The 17,456-nt window shown below is 47.6% G+C and overlaps 1 protein-coding gene across 4 annotated transcripts in view; it reads left to right on the top strand.

The window, feature by feature from the left end:
- ABCA1 (ATP binding cassette subfamily A member 1) overlaps window positions 1-17,456 on the top strand; it is a 120,151-nt gene that overhangs the window by 79,292 nt on the left and 23,403 nt on the right. For 3 of the 4 annotated variants that reach the window (XM_036021988.1, XM_036021990.1, XM_036021989.1), the window contains 13 exons: window positions 843-956; window positions 2,774-2,945; window positions 3,978-4,109; window positions 4,901-5,043; window positions 5,260-5,397; window positions 6,288-6,508; window positions 7,833-7,911; window positions 8,632-8,834; window positions 9,962-10,010; window positions 11,043-11,156; window positions 12,232-12,380; window positions 14,029-14,153; window positions 15,379-15,477. In XM_036021988.1, the coding sequence (XP_035877881.1) occupies window positions 843-956; window positions 2,774-2,945; window positions 3,978-4,109; window positions 4,901-5,043; window positions 5,260-5,397; window positions 6,288-6,508; window positions 7,833-7,911; window positions 8,632-8,834; window positions 9,962-10,010; window positions 11,043-11,156; window positions 12,232-12,380; window positions 14,029-14,153; window positions 15,379-15,477 (1,738 nt within the window). Of the gene's footprint in view, window positions 1-842; window positions 957-2,773; window positions 2,946-3,977; window positions 4,110-4,900; window positions 5,044-5,259; window positions 5,398-6,287; window positions 6,509-7,732; window positions 7,806-7,832; window positions 7,912-8,631; window positions 8,835-9,961; window positions 10,011-11,042; window positions 11,157-12,231; window positions 12,381-14,028; window positions 14,154-15,378; window positions 15,478-17,456 lie in introns of all 4 variants that reach the window. The other variant, XM_028505370.2, reaches the window with a different exon arrangement.

Here is a 17,456-nt window from a genome sequence, read left to right as displayed (position 1 = left end):
CAAAGTGTTTTATATACTTTGGTTCATTTAAAGCCCTCATACCACTACTCTGATGTGTTTGCAAATGAGAGAATTGTGACTCAAAGAGGTTAAGGAATTGCCTGTGGCCACACAGCTGGTAAGCCTTGGCGCTTGAAGGGGATACTGGGCTATCCCGTGTCAGCTGGCCCAGGAAACGCCTCCCAGTGCTGACCCAGTTCTCTGATTCTGCGTCCGCAGAATCACCACCCGTGGTGGTTCTGTTTCTTCAGCACGGATTGTGAATAGTAAGTATGTTGGCTCTAAGCCCTGGCTTGTGGTTTAATTGAATTAGTATTTGTAAAAATTTATTTGATACTTCCCCTAATAAATCTCCTTGACCAAGACCTGCCTTGGATGCCTTTTTATGTCAGATCAAATTCTGGAGAGTAAGGCTTAACTCTTTCTGGTTCACCTTTTAATTTTCCTCTAAAGGGGCTGGGGGGCTGTATGTGGAATGTTTGTTTATCCCTACCTGAACTTCCTGCGGAGGATATGCAGTTTCATGTTGTGCAGATCCGGACCCAAATGCTGAATCCTCCACTTACTGGCTGAGTGCTCTTGGGTCAAGTACTTATCCCCCAGTTTCCTCGTCTCTGAAATGGGCATACGGCTGCTTCATGGGGTTGCTGGGAGATTCAGAGAGGTGCAGAACTTATGTCGCATATGGCAGGTCTGCCAAATATTAGCTTCCTCTTCCCCCACTTTTGTTCCAGTCTGTCTTATCTCCAAGGCAGCATGAAGGAGAGAGTGGGTCTGGCTGAGATATCTTTAGAATGCTGCAAAGTGGACAAGCCTGATTCATGCCTGTGCTTTGCTTTCAGGCCAGTATGGAATTCCCAGGCCCTGGTATTTCCCCTGCACCAAGTCCTACTGGTTAGGTGAGGAAAGTGATGCGAAGAGCCATCCCGGTTCCAGCCAGAAGGGAGCATCTGAAAGTAAGTGCTGCTGCCCCCTCTGATTGTTGGGGGCAAGAGTCTGAAACCATTCCAGGGCCAGGGAAACTACATGCAGTGTCCCTTTGCAGATTCTCCCATGCTGCTGGGTCTAGTGCTGTTGGCTTATCAAGGAGTCACCATCTGAGTCCCTGAGGGATGTTTTCTTGGCTTCTTAAAAAGTGACTGTAGAACTTCCCCTCCACCCCTCCCACTCCTCCCACCCCCACTTTCATGCTCTCCTAATAGCTGGAAGGAAGAGATAAAGAAAACGGTGATTATGGAATGATAACCTCAGCCTGCTTTGTCCATGGTCGTAGATGTAGAAGCAGTGTAGGCTGCCACCAGATGGTGGCCGCTGAGCTCAGCCTGTGCTTCTTAAGGTTCTCACCCTTCACTGCCCAGAGCCCTAACCTTGTCCTGGCCCCAGACCCGCAGGTGGTGGTGCCTGTGGTTCAGCAAAGGCTCTGCCTCCTGGACTCTTTGCTCAGGTTCTTGGTGGGAAACCCTCTCTTTGTGGCTTCATTGTAGCTAGTAACTCCCCCTTCTGCTGATCCCTTTTTCGCCCTCCTCCCAGTCACCATTGGTCACTTAGTATGGTCTTCCTGCCCAGCCTCCACTCTCCATCCAGCTTCTGTACCAGTCACCAACACTGCTCAGAGCTGCCGGGAACGTGTCAAGTCCTTCCACACCTCCCTGCCTTGAGTGCAGTTTTCTCTCACGGGAGAACGCTCTCCAATTTGCCTTTTAAATTCCTGCTTGCTCTTCAAGACCTACTGCAACATCCCTTCCCCTGAGCCATCCTCCTGGCTTCCCCCATAGTCAGTCACTTCCTCCTCTGAAATTTCATAGAATTAAAAAACACCCCCAAACCCTTTTATTTTAAAATAATTGTAGACTCACAGAAGGTTGCAAAAAACTTGTACCTTTCACCCAGTTTCCTCCAACAGTGACAATCTCAAAACCATGACATTGACATTGGTACACTTCACAGATCTTCAGATTTCACCAGTGTTACGTGCAGTTGTGTGTGTGTGTATGTACCTGTTCTGTGTAGTTTTGTCACATGTAGAGATTCATGTCATCACTGGGTTAGTCACGATGCAGAACTGCTTCATCCCACAAGCCCCCTCATGCTGCCCCTTAGTAGCCATAGCCTCCGCCCCTCCTCCCCATTCCCCGACCCCATCAACCAAGAATCTTCCTCCACTTCTATAATTTTATTATTTCCATAGTGCTGTGTATATGGAACCATACAGTATGTAATCTTTTCAGACTGGGTTTTTATTCAGCGTAATTCCCTTGAGATCCGTCCAAGTTGTGATGTGTATCAGCAGTTCATTCTTTTTTATTGCCTGGTAGGGTTCCACAAGATGGCTGTGTGCCACAAGTTCCTCGGCACTTTTAAGTGTGTTTTCTGAACCACTTTTAGCACCTTCTATTTGACTTATTTGCCAAGTCTTCTCCCCCACTAGACTGAATCCTCCTGTATCATTGCATTCTCATCACCAGCGCCAGTGCCCACATAGGCCCTAAAGAAATACAGGTGGGGCAAAAGTAGGTTTATGGTTGTGAGTATGCAAAACAGTTTATTCTTGTATTATTATTTATTAAGTATTGTGTTGCTTATTATTATTAACTTACTTTTGCCCATCGCTGTATTTCTAGCCTGCCTTCCTTCATGAGAAACCTGAAGTAGCCACGAGAGAGAACAGTTCTGAAATTGATAAAATATCAATTTCAGGCATAGCTGCCATGTCTTCACACTCCACTTGTCGTTGCCTTCTGTGGCATCATTCCTGCTTTCTCTTTTCTCTCAGTCTGCATGGAGGAGGAGCCCACCCACCTGAAACTGGGTGTGTCCATTCAGAGCCTGATGAAGGTGTACCGAGACGGCATGAAGGTGGCTGTGGACGGCCTGACCCTGAACTTCTATGAGGGCCAGATCACCTCCTTCCTGGGCCACAACGGAGCTGGGAAGACCACCACCATGTAAGGAAGAGGGTGTGGCTCTCTCAGAATCAGCCCCAGGAAGGCTCTTTAGTACAGTTAGAAATTCAAACCTAAGAACATAGTGTTGGTCACCGGGGGGAGGGCCGAACACGTGAGGAGTTCAAGAGTGTACAACTATTATCTAATCATGCCAGTGCTTTCCAAAGGCTGTTTTTTGCTGTATATTATTTATTCCACCTAAAATAGTCCAGGGATCTTTTTGTGACCGTTCCCATTCAGATCTCAGAATTTGGGAGTGTTGTCAGAACCCAAAGCTGAGGCAGCTCTGAGAAGGGTTCTTCTTCGGAGCTGATTTACTCAGAGTGGTGAGGCCAGGACGTGGAAAGAAAGGTTAGACGTGTTGGAGGGAGGTAGTGATCTCCAGGAACTCTGTGCCTGAGCAGATGTGAGAAACAGCTGGGCAGCGGGCTATATGATTGTCTTCCCTGAGACCTACAAGGACCTTGTGGCGGGCAGCTTCAGAAGGGTGCACGGGTTAGAGAAACACCAGAATTAGTCTCAATGGCTTTCAGTGTGGTCCTTCAACCATTGCAAAGGATGCATCATTGGGGGGTGACCTTATTTTCCTATTTTATCTTTTTTTTTACATGAAAAACCAACATATTAAGAATATCACAGAAAATCTTGAAAAGGTGTACAAAAGTCCTACCACTTAACCCAAACAAAGTGCTTTTTATCTTTGAATAATTTCTTACTGTTTATCCATTTTATGTGGATGTGATCTTAGGCATACAAAATGTATGCCTTAAAGTGTACTTTCCATTGCAACTTGGAATTCACTTAAAAATGCTTATACTGAGATGCTCATTTTCAGCACATGGGCTCACTCCTAGTTATGCACTAGAGTGGAGGCTTCTTTGCTTTGTGGGGGTGTCTGAGTCCAGAAGGAGGGAACCGGGTAGGTTGGGAGGCTTGATGCCTCTGCTCTGGGGGGCTGTGTGCCTGGAATGGAGCATTTCTGGGGAGGCAGGGTTAACGCTGACCCCTGTGCTGGAAAATTTTTGTCCTCAGGTCCATCCTGACAGGGCTGTTCCCTCCCACCTCGGGCACCGCCTACATCCTGGGGAAGGACATTCGCACTGAAATGAGTACCATCCGGCAGAACCTGGGAGTCTGTCCCCAGCACAATGTACTGTTTGACATGTGAGTACTAGCAGGACCTCTCTGGATGTGTGTGTCCAGTCTGGGGCAAAGTAGGACTTAAGTGTTTTATATTCTTTGGTCGTAGCAGGCTTCACCTGGACACTTTGAGACCTAGTTGTCCTCAGATTTTAGGAAAAGGAGGAGGTAACTGTTGGATGGGAGTGGTTGCATCCGTCCAGTCAGTGGATGGGGGCTTGGGATGTGGTGCTCTCCAGTATTGTCCTTCAGGAGGGTCCGTTGGCCCACCCTTTCTCCTGCCTCATGCTTCCTTGATGCTGGCTTGCCTGATCAGCAAGCAAGGGGCCCAGGGACCCTCGGGGTGGGGCAGAGAAATAGCTGAGCTCTGTAACCTTGGCCAAGGACTTTTGTCCTTCTGAGCCCTAATTGCCTTCATTGTAAAGTGAGCCACTCAAGCTCATAACCTCCACAGGGTATGTCTCCCTTCTCTCAGGATCTGAGGTCCTTCGAAGTTCAGGGAGGCTGCTCCAGGTTAGTGCACAGCCAGCTTCTCAGTTGGGGGCCCTTTGAGGACCTGCAGTTGCTCGATGCCCTGCTCAGAAAGGTTGGAAGTGACCTGTCACGTCTCAGCTTTGCCTTCTGAAGCTGCTCATCTGGTTCCTTACCGCTGTTCTCCCTGGAATCCTTCCTGAAATTTATTTCTCAGAAGTTGATTAAGTTAAAAAGGGTGGGGGAAAGAAAAATGTGCCCATTCTCTTTTCTCCTGGATCAGGAGGCACTGCATTCCTGTGCATCCTGCAGGGCCCAGTGCTGACCTGCCCCTCTGTTCCCAGGCTGACTGTTGAAGAACACATCTGGTTCTACGCCCGCCTGAAGGGGCTCCCAGAGAAGACTGTGAAAGCGGAGATGGAGCAGATGGCCCTGGATGTTGGTTTGCCACCCAGCAAACTAAAAAGCAAAACAAGTCAGCTGTCAGGTGAGGCTCAGAGCTGCCTTCCCCTCCCCTTTCCCCTTCTCCTACCCCTCCTCCTCTCAAACAACAGCTGCCCCAGGGTCCCCTGCTGGGAGGGGGTCAGAAACATGTCCCTGGCCTGTCCCCAGATGGTCTGGGTGCCTCCATCCTTCTCTTGCCACTTCTACCTTAACTCATTGTCTGGTGCTGGTCCTCAGCCTCCCTCTCTCTTCCTTACAGGTGGAATGCAGAGAAAGCTGTCTGTGGCCTTGGCCTTTGTTGGCGGATCCAAGGTTGTCATTCTGGATGAGCCCACAGCCGGTGTGGATCCTTACTCCCGCCGGGGAATATGGGAGCTCCTGCTGAAATATCGACAAGGTAAATGATGTGTATTTGTTCTGTGTCATGGGCTGGGAGGGCGGGAGGGAGAAGCCTGAGGAGTATGGCAGTAGCTGGTGGATGTTCTTGCTAGAGCAACAGAATTGCCTCTCAGAGAAAATGCAGAACTTGTTTCCTTAAAGCTCTGTGCTCAGCCTTGTGTGGAGGTGGGAGTCCTGGTTTATCCGATGCTTAGAGTTGATGCTTCATTACCTAGGGGCCCACAAGGAGAAGGGAAACAGGGATAAAGGTCATCTCCTCAGGGCCCGCTCCCAGCCGCCAGCACCATCTCTAGCAAAGAACTTACCCATGTGTCTTACAACCATGTCTCCTACGGACTGAGGCTTTCTAGGGCACAGGCTATGCCTTTGTTCATTTCGGTCCCCAACATGGTGCATTAAATTCATGTCTGTGGGAGTGGCTGAGTAAACGAGTGGGTGGGGGAGGTCAGGAGCACCATGATTGGCAGTCTGTGTGGAGACACAGAAGGTATGTAAGGTTACCACCTTATGGTAACAGAATGAGGTGTACAGGCTTTGGAACCAGCTCTGGCTGGCCTCGAGACCTAGGAAAAGTCATTTAACTTTTCTCAGTTTCTTTACAGTAGTGCCGACCTCATAGAAGATTCTGTTAAGTGATAATGTGTGTAGACCACTTAGCACACTACCTGGCAGGTGGTAGTTCCCAAATGTTCCTGTTTTTATTTTTTATGAGGATGCAGTAGCTGTACTCACTCAACAGCTTTGCCACTGTAGGGGTCATGGTCATGCAGGCTTCTAGGCCCTTCTCCCATGCTTACTCCAGCTAATCTTCCTTTAGTTCTAGCCACTGTAGTTGGTGAGAGTTCACAGGTCTCACCTGTCCCATGTCCTTGTGTTTGTGCCCGGCAGGCCGCACCATCATCCTCTCCACGCACCACATGGACGAAGCAGATATCCTGGGTGACAGGATTGCCATCATTTCCCATGGGAAGCTGTGCTGTGTGGGCTCCTCCCTGTTTCTGAAGAACCAGCTGGGAACAGGCTACTACCTGACCCTGGTCAAGAAGGATGTGGAGTCCTCCCTCAGTTCCTGCAGAAACAGCAGTAGCACTGTGTCGTACCTGAAAAAGGTGGGTTGCAGTCTCTGCGCCGGACTGGTGCCGGGGCGGGGGAGTCAGGACTCGCGGGCTGCGAGTGGCTGGTCTACCTGCTCCCCTCTCTGGCACGGTGACACCACCATCTCTCTGCATTGTGGTCCCTTTGCAATCACATCAGACTGCACATGTAGGAAGCTCAGGAGACCTCTGTTCCCATCGTGCCAGCCCCACTGAATCCCATTTGCTTGTTCCTGTGGCAGTGCAGGGGATGAGTGATGGAGAAGGTCCTTCGAGGACTTTATTATGCTGAAGAGAGGAGACTTGTCAAGAGTTAAGAGCCTTGGCTGCAGAATGCCCTGCTGTTTCTGCTCATTACCTTGAGATGTCATTGACTTTACCTTTTAAACTGCAAAGTGGCAGACATTTACTGAGCGCCGATTTCATGCCAGGCACTCACTCCAGCAGACTCTGGACATAAAAGAAAATAATGATAATAATTAATTCTTTGTAGCATTTGTTGTTACTTACACATTTTTTTTTTTTAAACATCATCTCAAAGTGCGGAAGAGTAACCCTGGGAAGAAGGTACTGTAATTACTGTCCCAGATGAGGGATGTGAGGCTTGCAGTGATTTGCTAAATTTATTCCAGTTCAGTCAGCAGGTAAATAATGTGGGTGGGACCTGAAAGCAATAGCCAGGTATGTTTTCCTCTGTACCACAGCCTGTGCCTGAGATTGATTTGTGTGTTGAAACCAGTGGCACCTAAACCGTTCACATCCGAAACCTTGAACTCCTGACCTCTTACTTACCCTTTTTTCACTAGTGCCGGGTTACCCCAAGTGTGGTCTGAGGACCAGCCACATTGGGGATCAGTTGGGAGCTTGCTAGAAATGCAGAAACTTGGGCCCAACTCACACTTGCTCAGAATCTGCATTGTAGCAAGGGGCCCTGGTGATGAAATGTCCATGAAAGCCTGAGAAGCACTGAACTAGACAGCTAGCCAGGTAAATCCCATGCCTCAGATGGTTGGTGAATGCCTGCTTAGGGCCGTCATGGGCCGGCCACAGTTCTGTTAGCTCTGCTTGCTGACTTCCCACTTCAGGAAGTGAGGCTGCCCCGTTGCATGCCTCTCTGGAGAAGCCTTATGCTCTGGGTCTCACACAACAGAGCCTCTCAGAAGCCCTTCCTGGCAAAGGTGGTGGTGGCTGTGCCTTGCTTGGTCCCTGACCCATTCTCACCTCCTTCTTTGCCATCAGGAGGACAGTGTTTCTCAGAGCAGTTCTGATGCTGGCCTGGGCAGCGACCATGAAAGTGACACGCTGACCATCGGTAAGGATTCTGGGGTTTCTTATTCAGGTGGTGCCTGAGCTTCCCCCAGCTGGGCAGAGTGGAGGCAGAGGAGGAGAGGTGCAGAGGCTGGTGGCGCTGACTCAAGGTTTGCTGCGGGGCTGGGGCTGGGCGGCTGTGGGAGAGGGTGCAGCTCGGTGGCAGGTTGGCCTAACACTTGCTGGGAAGCCTGGCGCTTGGCCTGGGAACTGACAGGCAATGTCCCAGAGAGCTGAGACGATTAGGGTGGAGGAGATGCCTTAGAGGGCATGCATCTGGCTGGGCACTGGAGACCAGGGATGTGCAGCTTAGGGCCAAGCCAGTGGGGAGGGACTAGAGCTTAGGACCTAAGGAGGGTGAGAGCCCAGGAGGTCAGGAGTAGCCTGCTGGGTTTTGCTCTGGAGACAGTCATCTCTGCCCAGTCCTAGTAGCCAACATTTTCCAGGAAGACTTATGTTCTATCCATGAACTGTTTGGTTAACCTTCTGTTGAGGTAACTAGAAGGAAACTTATTTGGAGGTTAGGGAAGGGGGAAGAATCTTTTAAAGTTTGTTTAGTCAAGTTTTCTGTTGAAGAATCCGAGTGCAGGCAATACACACCAGCTTTCAACCCACAGTGCACCTGGTTTTGGTGATACAAAGACATAGTCCTTGTCCTCAGGAACTCAGGCCAGAGGTGAACCTGTGGAGTGACTTACATGTCTGGGACACGTGTAGCGTATGGCCAGTGGGCTTCAGAGGAGTGGGCAAAAGGAGAGGCAGGGAATGGCTCGCCCTGCGTGTGGCGCCGCTGAGCTGGCTGAGCCATCTTCATGCTTGGGTCCCTACAGATGTGTCCGCCATCTCCAACCTCATCCAGAAGCACGTGGCCGAGGCCCGGCTGGTAGAAGACATTGGGCATGAGCTGACCTACGTGCTGCCCTATGAAGCTGCCAAAGAGGGAGCCTTCGTGGAACTCTTCCATGAGATTGATGACCGGCTCTCAGACTTGGGCATCTCCAGTTATGGCATCTCGGAGACTACCCTGGAAGAGGTAAGTTCGGTGACCGGTTGTCAGAATACAGCAGGGCCAGCGGTCCGAAGGCTGGACATGCAGCCTACATTGCCACTGCAAACAGGATTCCCATGGAACTGGCCGTTGAGTCCTTAGGTCTTTGGCATCTGGGTAGTATTGGTCCCGGTTAACCCTTTAGGGTTGTAGTGGGAGATAGTAAGAAAGAAGTATTAGGATTGCTCCCTGGGGTGACTGTGTCTTGGCCACACCTAGGTGATGGCCTCCATTTATGGAAAATTCATCTATGCCAAGTGCTAAGCTTAGTGTCTTTTTTTTTTTTAAATCATGATAACTTCAATTAATCCTCATAATGAGATGAGAAAATGGATACCCAGGGATGCTGAGCTGGGATTTGAATCAGGGATTTTGGGCTTCAGAGCCCACAGTGTCTTTACTGTGCAGAAACACCTCCCTTTAGAGACACATCACAGGCCTTGAGGGCCGGAAGGGACATAAAGGCTGTTGGGCGCAGTGGTCCCCGAGCTTGACTGTGCAGCAGTATCGGCTGCGGATATCATTGACAATAAAAATTCCAAGGCTCAGCTCCAGGGTCTCTAAAGGAGAATTTCTGGAGGTAAGGCCTCAAAGCCTGTGCTTTTATTGCGTGCTTCCCAGGCAGTGGGCTATAGATCAGAGTCTGGAAATCATCACAGATCTCTAGTTCAGATTCTCTCCCGATCTTTGGATCCCTGCCAGCACATTTCCAATGACGGGGCACCCATCGTCTCCTGATTATTCTGTCCTGGACAGTGTATCACGGTGCCAGCCCACGCAGAGATTTGAGGTCATGTACCTGGAAGAAACCACTTGGCTCATTTTCCGTAGGTTCAGAACAAGCGTCTGCTGCCGTGGTTGTCCTGATGCCTTAGCGTTAATGTGAAAATGATCGTCTGGATTGATAGTCTCAGCTATGTTCTTTGATTAAAAAAAAAAAAAAGTACAGTTTCTCTCCCCAGTGACTCTGACAAAGTGGTTTTAATAAATGAAGCTTCTACTTTTTTGTCTTTAGGGCCTAGCATACCACCTAATAATGTAATAATCACAGCGGCAGTGAGTACTGTCATACCATGATGCGTATAATGTTCTCAATTACTCATATTTTTCAGATATTTCTCAAAGTGGCTGAAGAGAGTGGGGTGGATGCTGAGACCTCAGGTAATGCTCTGGGGGCTGCTCACTCTGGGCTGTGCCTCCTGCAGGCTGTCTTAGCTCACTGATGCGTGGGTCACCCGCCAGCAGTGATCACGGAACGCTGCAGATGGCTCGTCGAAAATGCAAGAAAAAACATGCACAGAGACAGACTAGTTTCTGTGGAGAAGTAGGGACGGGATGGCCACCCCCTCTAGTGGGGAGAGCGCTGATTTACCGTCCAAACCTGCTTTTATTGGGCTTGTTTTGCATAAGAGTTCAGGTAAAGCACATTACTCATGAGGAAGTAAGGATCAAACAATAGATAACAAGGAACCCTGAGGGTCTATTGTGAGTCGGGATCAAAGAGCTGTAAGACTTTTAAGGAACAAACTAACTTCCTCCTTGGACCCTTCTCATTCAGCTGAGAGCATTCTAAACAAAGAAGGTTTCACAGGAATTTACATGTTCTTTCCTAGGCCTGATCACCCAGGGAACCCGCCCTTTTCAGCACAGAGCTGCACCACCCTGTCATTGTTTCAGGCTTAGGTGGAGCAAGGGAAGTAAGGCAGCCAAGGGATGAGGAGATTTTCTCCCAGACAATGAGGACTCAGGCTATGTCAAAGCCGAGGAGCGAGGGTCCATCACCCACTTTTGCTGTAGCCCCCAAAGTCCTTCTTTTGGGGGCCTCCCACGTGATCGTGCCTATCTTAGATCATTCCCCCCTTGGGGAATCTTATCCATCATTGGCTAACCGACCAAGCTTTGGGGTTCAGTTATGAATGAAGCAGCAGAAGCAGCGCTCCTGCCAGGGAGATAAGCTTTGTCTCCTTGCTGGCTTATGGTTCCAAGGGCGTTCCCTTAGCCTTAACCTAGGCGGGGTTACAGCTGCTGATACCAGGCAGGGCGGTTCCCAGCAGCTCACTGGTGTTAGGCCTTTCCCTTCGAATTGTTTTATTACATCCTTATTTTTAGTGTACAAGCGTGTTACAGATGTGGAGAGTTTCTTTTGCTATATAAATAAAAGAAAATGTGGGGATTCTTTCCCTTTGCTTTCAGATGGCACTTTGCCAGCGAGACGAAACAGACGGGTCTTCGGGGACAAGCAGAGCTGTCTGCGCCCATTCACCGAAGACGATGCTGTTGATACAAACGATTCCGACATAGACCCAGGTCCGTTTGGGCAAGATCTGCATTCCGTCACTTGAAAGCGACTTTCTCTCTTATGTTCTTCTCTGGTGTTATCTTTTCGTGGCCTTGAACCAGAGTGATAGATACCTGCAGGGTCCAAAGGGAAGTGAGAAAATGAGAAAAGCCGCTTGTCCTTTCCCAGTGTCGGGCATGCGGTCAGACCTGAAAGAGCCCATCCTCATCGCTCTTCCACGCACTAAGATTTCTCTCTAGATACACATCAGAGGACAGTCCCTCAGTCCTTAGAATCTGTTTATTATCTTTTCTGTTGGAGCCCCAGTTTCTTGCATACATTAGGTGTTAAATTTTGGACTAAGTATTCTTTGAATGTATGGATGATTTTGAAAGAGCCATTGAGTGTGAATTCGCATTTAGACTTAACTGTACCCTAGGCTTAGATATATTAGATGCACGTGTCTGTCTCCCTGTGTGTTTGGGATGGAGAAAGGGAGGCAAGAAAGGAAGTGCATACTGGTAAGATGTCAAAGCCCTACAACTAGGAATTGTTTGTTTAAGGTGAAGATTTCTGTAATAAGTTTTTAGGAATAGAAAGCCTTTCTGGCTCTCCCTGCTCATGTGCGTGTGTGACTCGCCTGTTCTCCCTGACTTCAGCCACTGTCTACACTTAGATTACATGACTGTGTCTGCCTTTTACTCAAAATATAATAGATGGGAGGTAAATTGTCATTGCATGTTCTCAAGCATGTCAGCCCATGCACATGGTCTGTTTCATAGAACATTCCATAGGGAATTGAGGATGACTTGATTCACCTGAATGACTGGAGGTAACACTTGGTTGGGTGTGGACACATCTCTTTAGTTGGCTCAAGGCACCTGCATTTTCTGCACTCCTCAGACAAGGGCCAGAAGGCAGAGCCTGCTGCGGTTGCTCATTTACGGTCTTAACATTTTCTTGGATGTGAAAGACCTTGACTCCTGAGATGCTTTTACCTTCAACCTCAGCCTCCAAGATGGTGCTGAAGATGCTGGAGGGAGGGGCGTGTTGATGTGAAAGTGCTTAAAATAGTATGTGACCTTCAGTGTTGGCTTCTTGCAGAATCCAGAGAAACAGACCTGCTCAGTGGGATGGATGGCAAAGGCTCCTACCAGGTGAAGGGCTGGAAACTCACACAGCAACAGTTTGTGGCCCTTCTGTGGAAGCGGCTGCTGATTGCCAGGCGGAGTCGGAAGGGATTCTTTGCTCAGGTAAGAAGTGCTGTTCCAGGCTAAGGACTCAAAAGTGGGCTGCAGGCTTCCTGACCAGTGACCCATTAGGCATGATGGCATCATGGTTATGAGATGGATGCTGGAGACGGATTGTCTGTATTTCAGTTCCAGTTCTGCTTCTTGCCACTTATGTAGCTGCTGGCAAGTTACCTCTCAGTGCCTCGATCTCCACATCTGTAAAACGGGGATAATAATGGTACCTATGACATGTAGTTGCCATGAAAATTAAATGAGAAAGTACTTGGAGTGGACCTCACATTAGTAACTGCTGTGTGTGTGTACTTACGGGAGAGAAGAGCAGAATGAGGACTAAGTTTGGAAAGACTGGCTGGGAAAAATCAACTTCCATAACTTGGAAGATGATAATGACCAGATGCACTTGACATGTCAACATATTGGAAACTTGATTTTTCTCTAAATGCTGTTTAACTGCAAACTGATAAAGATAACCAGAGAGGTCAGAAAATATTGACAGAGAAGACTCGCCACCATTTGCCTGCATGTCAGTGTTGCATGCTAGCTCACTAGGTTAGAAGGAGAAAAATTGCTCCTCTCCAGAAAATCAGAAAGTGTAGAGAAAGAATCTGCAAGAGTTCTTCCCTGCAGACTGTGTGGGTAATGCAAAGGGTATGAACTTGGAGCATACAGACCTGGATTTGGAATCTGGTTCTGCTGCTTATTGGCTGGCTGTGCCAACTGGGACAAGTTACTTAGTCTCTCTGAGCCTTGGTTACTTTGTTTGCTGATTGGTGAAAATGATACTACTACTTAGGGTTGCAGTGATCATTAAATAAGAGAATTCTCTTAACAGTACTTTTCCATTGAACTAATCACTCAGTCATAATTTTCAGCATTGAAACCCAGAACATTAGAACCGGGGGTATCATTTAAATCTTTAAGATTTTTTAAGGATAAATTTCTCAGGAATTAAGTGGAGAGAGCTTAGAGTTTACATACAAAGTATGTACAAGTAATCGTTTTCAGAGAAGGTAGGAGTGTGAAGTTTGAGGTGGTTTAATAAGGATGCAGGTAACTATACCTTTTGAGGCCACCTGGGAGATAATGGCAGCTAGTCCCTTTCAATGGAGATGTTGCTGCAGAGTGGTTTTATCACAATGTGATATCTGAATGGGCCAGCTCGTCTCAGCCTACAAAATATAAATGAGAAAACTGGAAGTGACTTACTTATAGAGACAGAACCAAGCTCGGGTCCTCTGGCTCCCAGTCCAGGGCTTGTTGTCTAAGCCTTCCTTTGAGCTGAGTTGGGTTCATGTCACAGTGTGGTCTTTCTCAGATTTTCAAGGGCAAGAGGGCAGGACCCAATGTTCCAGATCACTCTGACATGTGACCGCTGTTCCCTGTCAGCTTGGTGCGTCTGCCAGGTGGCCATAGCCTCTGGCCCTGTGCATCCAGCTTCCAGAAATGCCTTGGAGGGAAGAGGTTTAATTTTCAGGCTCCATGCGTCCAACCTGCCGACAGTGCCTTGGTGGAGTTGGGCCATGGGCCTTGCGCTCCTCATCTGCGTGCAGGCTGGTCTGGGAGGCTGGCTGGACTCACAGGGGATTGTCCCATGGCTGCCTTTCTAACTTGCTATGATTTCCCTTCCCCTTCTCCCCTCTGAATATAGATTGTCCTGCCAGCTGTGTTTGTCTGCATTGCCCTGGTGTTCAGCTTGATTGTGCCCCCCTTTGGCAAGTACCCCAGCCTGGAGCTTCAGCCCTGGATGTACAATGAACAGTACACATTTGTCAGGTATGTATTTGCCTTCTATGCCTAAGCAAAGAGGAGAGCTCTGGCAGACCAAGGTTGTTTGCTATGCTGAGGGCCATCGGAAAGGGGACTCAAAAATACACAGTGGAGTGGATTTTACCACCTGGGGCTAAAGTCCCTGAACAAACTAATATTATGCAGAGAACATCGGTGAACAAAACCTGAGGGAGTAGGCCAGTCTTCTGTTGCCACATTTGAGCTCCTTTCCTCCTCTTTGTACTGGTGTTGTCAGGGATGGCATGTGTGTTCTATGTAAATAATCTGCCCTTGACAAAAACAAACAAAATCTGTGGTCGAGCCACAATATAGCTGGATTTTGTGGTTTAACACCAGGGTTCCAGACAGTGTCAACATTCTTATTTTTTGCACAGTACAATCTGTCTTTTTGTTATCTAATCTTTTAAGTTGTAGATATTAGCTAATGTGTGTGCTTTAGACAAAAATACCAGCTCCTCCATGACAATCCAGCACATCAAACAAAAGGACAAAGGAATTTTTTCATCTCATTACCCAGGAGTTTTCTTCAGTCCCATAGTATTTGTAGACCTTTAGATCTGGGAAGTGTTTCAGAGATGTAAAAGAAAAGCTAAAAAAAAAAAAGCACACAGAAAAACAATACATGAGCATGTGAATTGGTCTCTGTTTCTCTAACCCAACCCTTCCTTCCTATTTAGTGCAGGTTCACTTCCTTCTGTCCTTCCCCAGATGCTGACCCCGTATTGTCCAGGGCTGTGGAACATGGGCTTGCTTTGTGTTTGTAACCTGAGCCCTGTGTTGTCTGTGGGTTCCAGTGGTCATGCGAACATGCAGCCAATGAAATCTGCCTTTCCTAGAATGATATCCTGGTTATCTGTGCCTAAAGAGCAATGTGAAAGTATTTTTGAAATACTTATCCTTAATGAATTCATTTAGTTCATGTTAAAATATGTAAGTCATTGTGTATAAATACGTGTATATACATGTACACACACCTCTGTACATATAACTTACTACACAGCTCCACCACAGATGCTGTATGTTAATGTGATACCAAATATATGGTCTGAATCTGAACTCCTTGTGGGTGGGCTCTGTTTTATTCATTTCTGTTTTGAACTTGGCCCCACAGGAAGCACTTAATAAGGCATTTATTTTCAAAAAACGTTTCCTCCTCCAAATTTATGGTTTTAATGACTTGCTGAGCTGGCCACCTCTCATGTACCCACAGTAATGATGCCCCTGAGGACACGGGCACCCAGGAACTCTTGAATGCCCTCACCAGAGAGCCGGGCTTTGGGACGCGCTGCATGGAAGGAAACCCAATCCCGTGAGTACCACTTCTGCGACGGTGCCATCCCCAACTGGCTTCTTGTGCTTGTCGCCTGGTTCGGTCTCGAATACACTGTGTTTGTCAGTTGTATACCACACTGCAACTGCCATCATTTGCCTGTCAAACCATTTTTTATGTTTAAAAAGCTGATATAGGAATCTAATAAGACCATCTAGAAACAAAGGTAACAGACTAGGAGAGTATTCTAACATCCTGTAAAGCAAATTGCTCTAGATGCTTGTTTCCTGCTTTAGAAATTAATGCTTAATTTAAATAGCACTTTATACTTGCTGAACAGATGCTTTTCCCTTCTTCCCTTCCCCCGCAACCCCTCCACCTCAGTGCAGAGATAGGCTGCCATTACATATGATTTGCGGTTTTGCTCATCAGCTTCTTTAACAGTCTGAAAAAATGACATAGTTTGTTTTTATAAAAGTAGACATTTTCTTGTTTTAGAGTTATATATTTTTATCGTATTCTCCTTCTAGATCCTCTTTTTTAAAAAAGGAGGCAGTGTGTAAATAAATTCAGTTACATACCCATAGATGAAGTAGTATACGGGGAAGGTATATCCAAGAGACTTCTGTGAGTAGAGACAGCGGAGAGAGGTGAGCTCCAGAGAGAGCCCAATGATGGTAGAGGGAGGTCCAAATTTCCAGGCTCAGGCAGAGCTTGCAGTTGAGGTTGTGAACCACAAATGGAGGAGTTAAGGAAAGCGTGGGAAGGTGCAGACATATTGGGAAAGGGCTAACATATTCCAGGTTTTAAAGGGAAGATACTGCCCCTGCCAGAGTCCCAGACCCATGTGCATGGTACCTGTGTATGCAAGGTTGTGAAGCAGATTTCTGAATGGACAGCTATTATGCACTTATCTCTTATTAATTGGATACTTACTGAATGTTTGTTAGAAGTTAATATTTAATGGGTAGTAAATCCTAGCAGCCAATAGCAATTCCTAAAGGACAAGATGACTAAAGTGGAGAGGGACAAGGAAGGAGATATTCTGGCTGGATTTTATAAGATTTTTGATGAGATTCCACCTAGAAGTTTTGTAGGCGAGATGGAAGAATGAGACGAGCTGAAATAGAGTTAGATGGATTCATCACATGCCAGCTGAACAGTGTGGATGCCTGGATTCGTGCCAGCCCAGCAGGACCCTGACATCAGAGGGCTCCCAGCCCCGAGGCCCAGCACCACTGAACGTGTGTTCAGGGCAGTTGGATGTAGGGGTCCCACTCTGGAAACTTGCAGGTTTTTCAGAAAGTAGTGGCATGGAGGGAAGTTTGACTGGGACATTTCCCTGTGGTGTATAACTTGCTTTCTCTCAGCCAGCCATTTGGTGAAGGTTGTAGAATGTGAGGTTGAGGAGGGCACCATGTCTTAGAAGTTTCCATTACACTGGGGCACTTTATAGAGAACTAGAGAGCCGTCCATGAAACTGTTCATTTGCTACAAGAATAATTTAAAGACTGTGGCCCTGCTTTAAACTGTAGAATTTGGGGACTGGAAGAGTTACTAGAAATGACTTGTTGATTCCTTCTATACTTTTACTGGGGGAGAAAAGAAGCAGTGAGAAGGCAAGGGACCCGATGATCTCACAGTAATTCAGAGCTCAAGTCTTGCATAAAGGCTTTGTCTTTTGTTCCCTGGGGGCTGGTGCACAGACAAGCTGTACCAATGGCTCTCACCCCCATTCAACCCAAATTCTCTACTTGCTTTGAAACATAAAGTGAATTTTGAGTCTCTACCAGATTATTAGCACATTAGGCATAAAATTGAGACTCCTTCCCAGGCCTCTGCCATCTGGCTTTTGCCTCCTTCTCTTCCTCATGGCTCATCGCATTCCAGCCACACTGCCTTCCTGTTGTTCCTTAGACAGACAACTCAGGGCCTTTGCACCTGCACTTCTTGTTGCTTCTGCTTATAATGTTCTTCCCCTCCAAATGTCTGCCTGGCTGTTCTCCCTCATTGTTTAT

Source organism: Phyllostomus discolor, chromosome 3, assembly GCF_004126475.2.
Source record: "Phyllostomus discolor isolate MPI-MPIP mPhyDis1 chromosome 3, mPhyDis1.pri.v3, whole genome shotgun sequence".
In the NCBI taxonomy this organism is placed as follows: domain Eukaryota; kingdom Metazoa; phylum Chordata; class Mammalia; order Chiroptera; family Phyllostomidae; genus Phyllostomus; species Phyllostomus discolor.
Note: the sequence above shows the minus strand (reverse complement) of the source record. Positions and strands in the feature narration are given on the sequence as shown.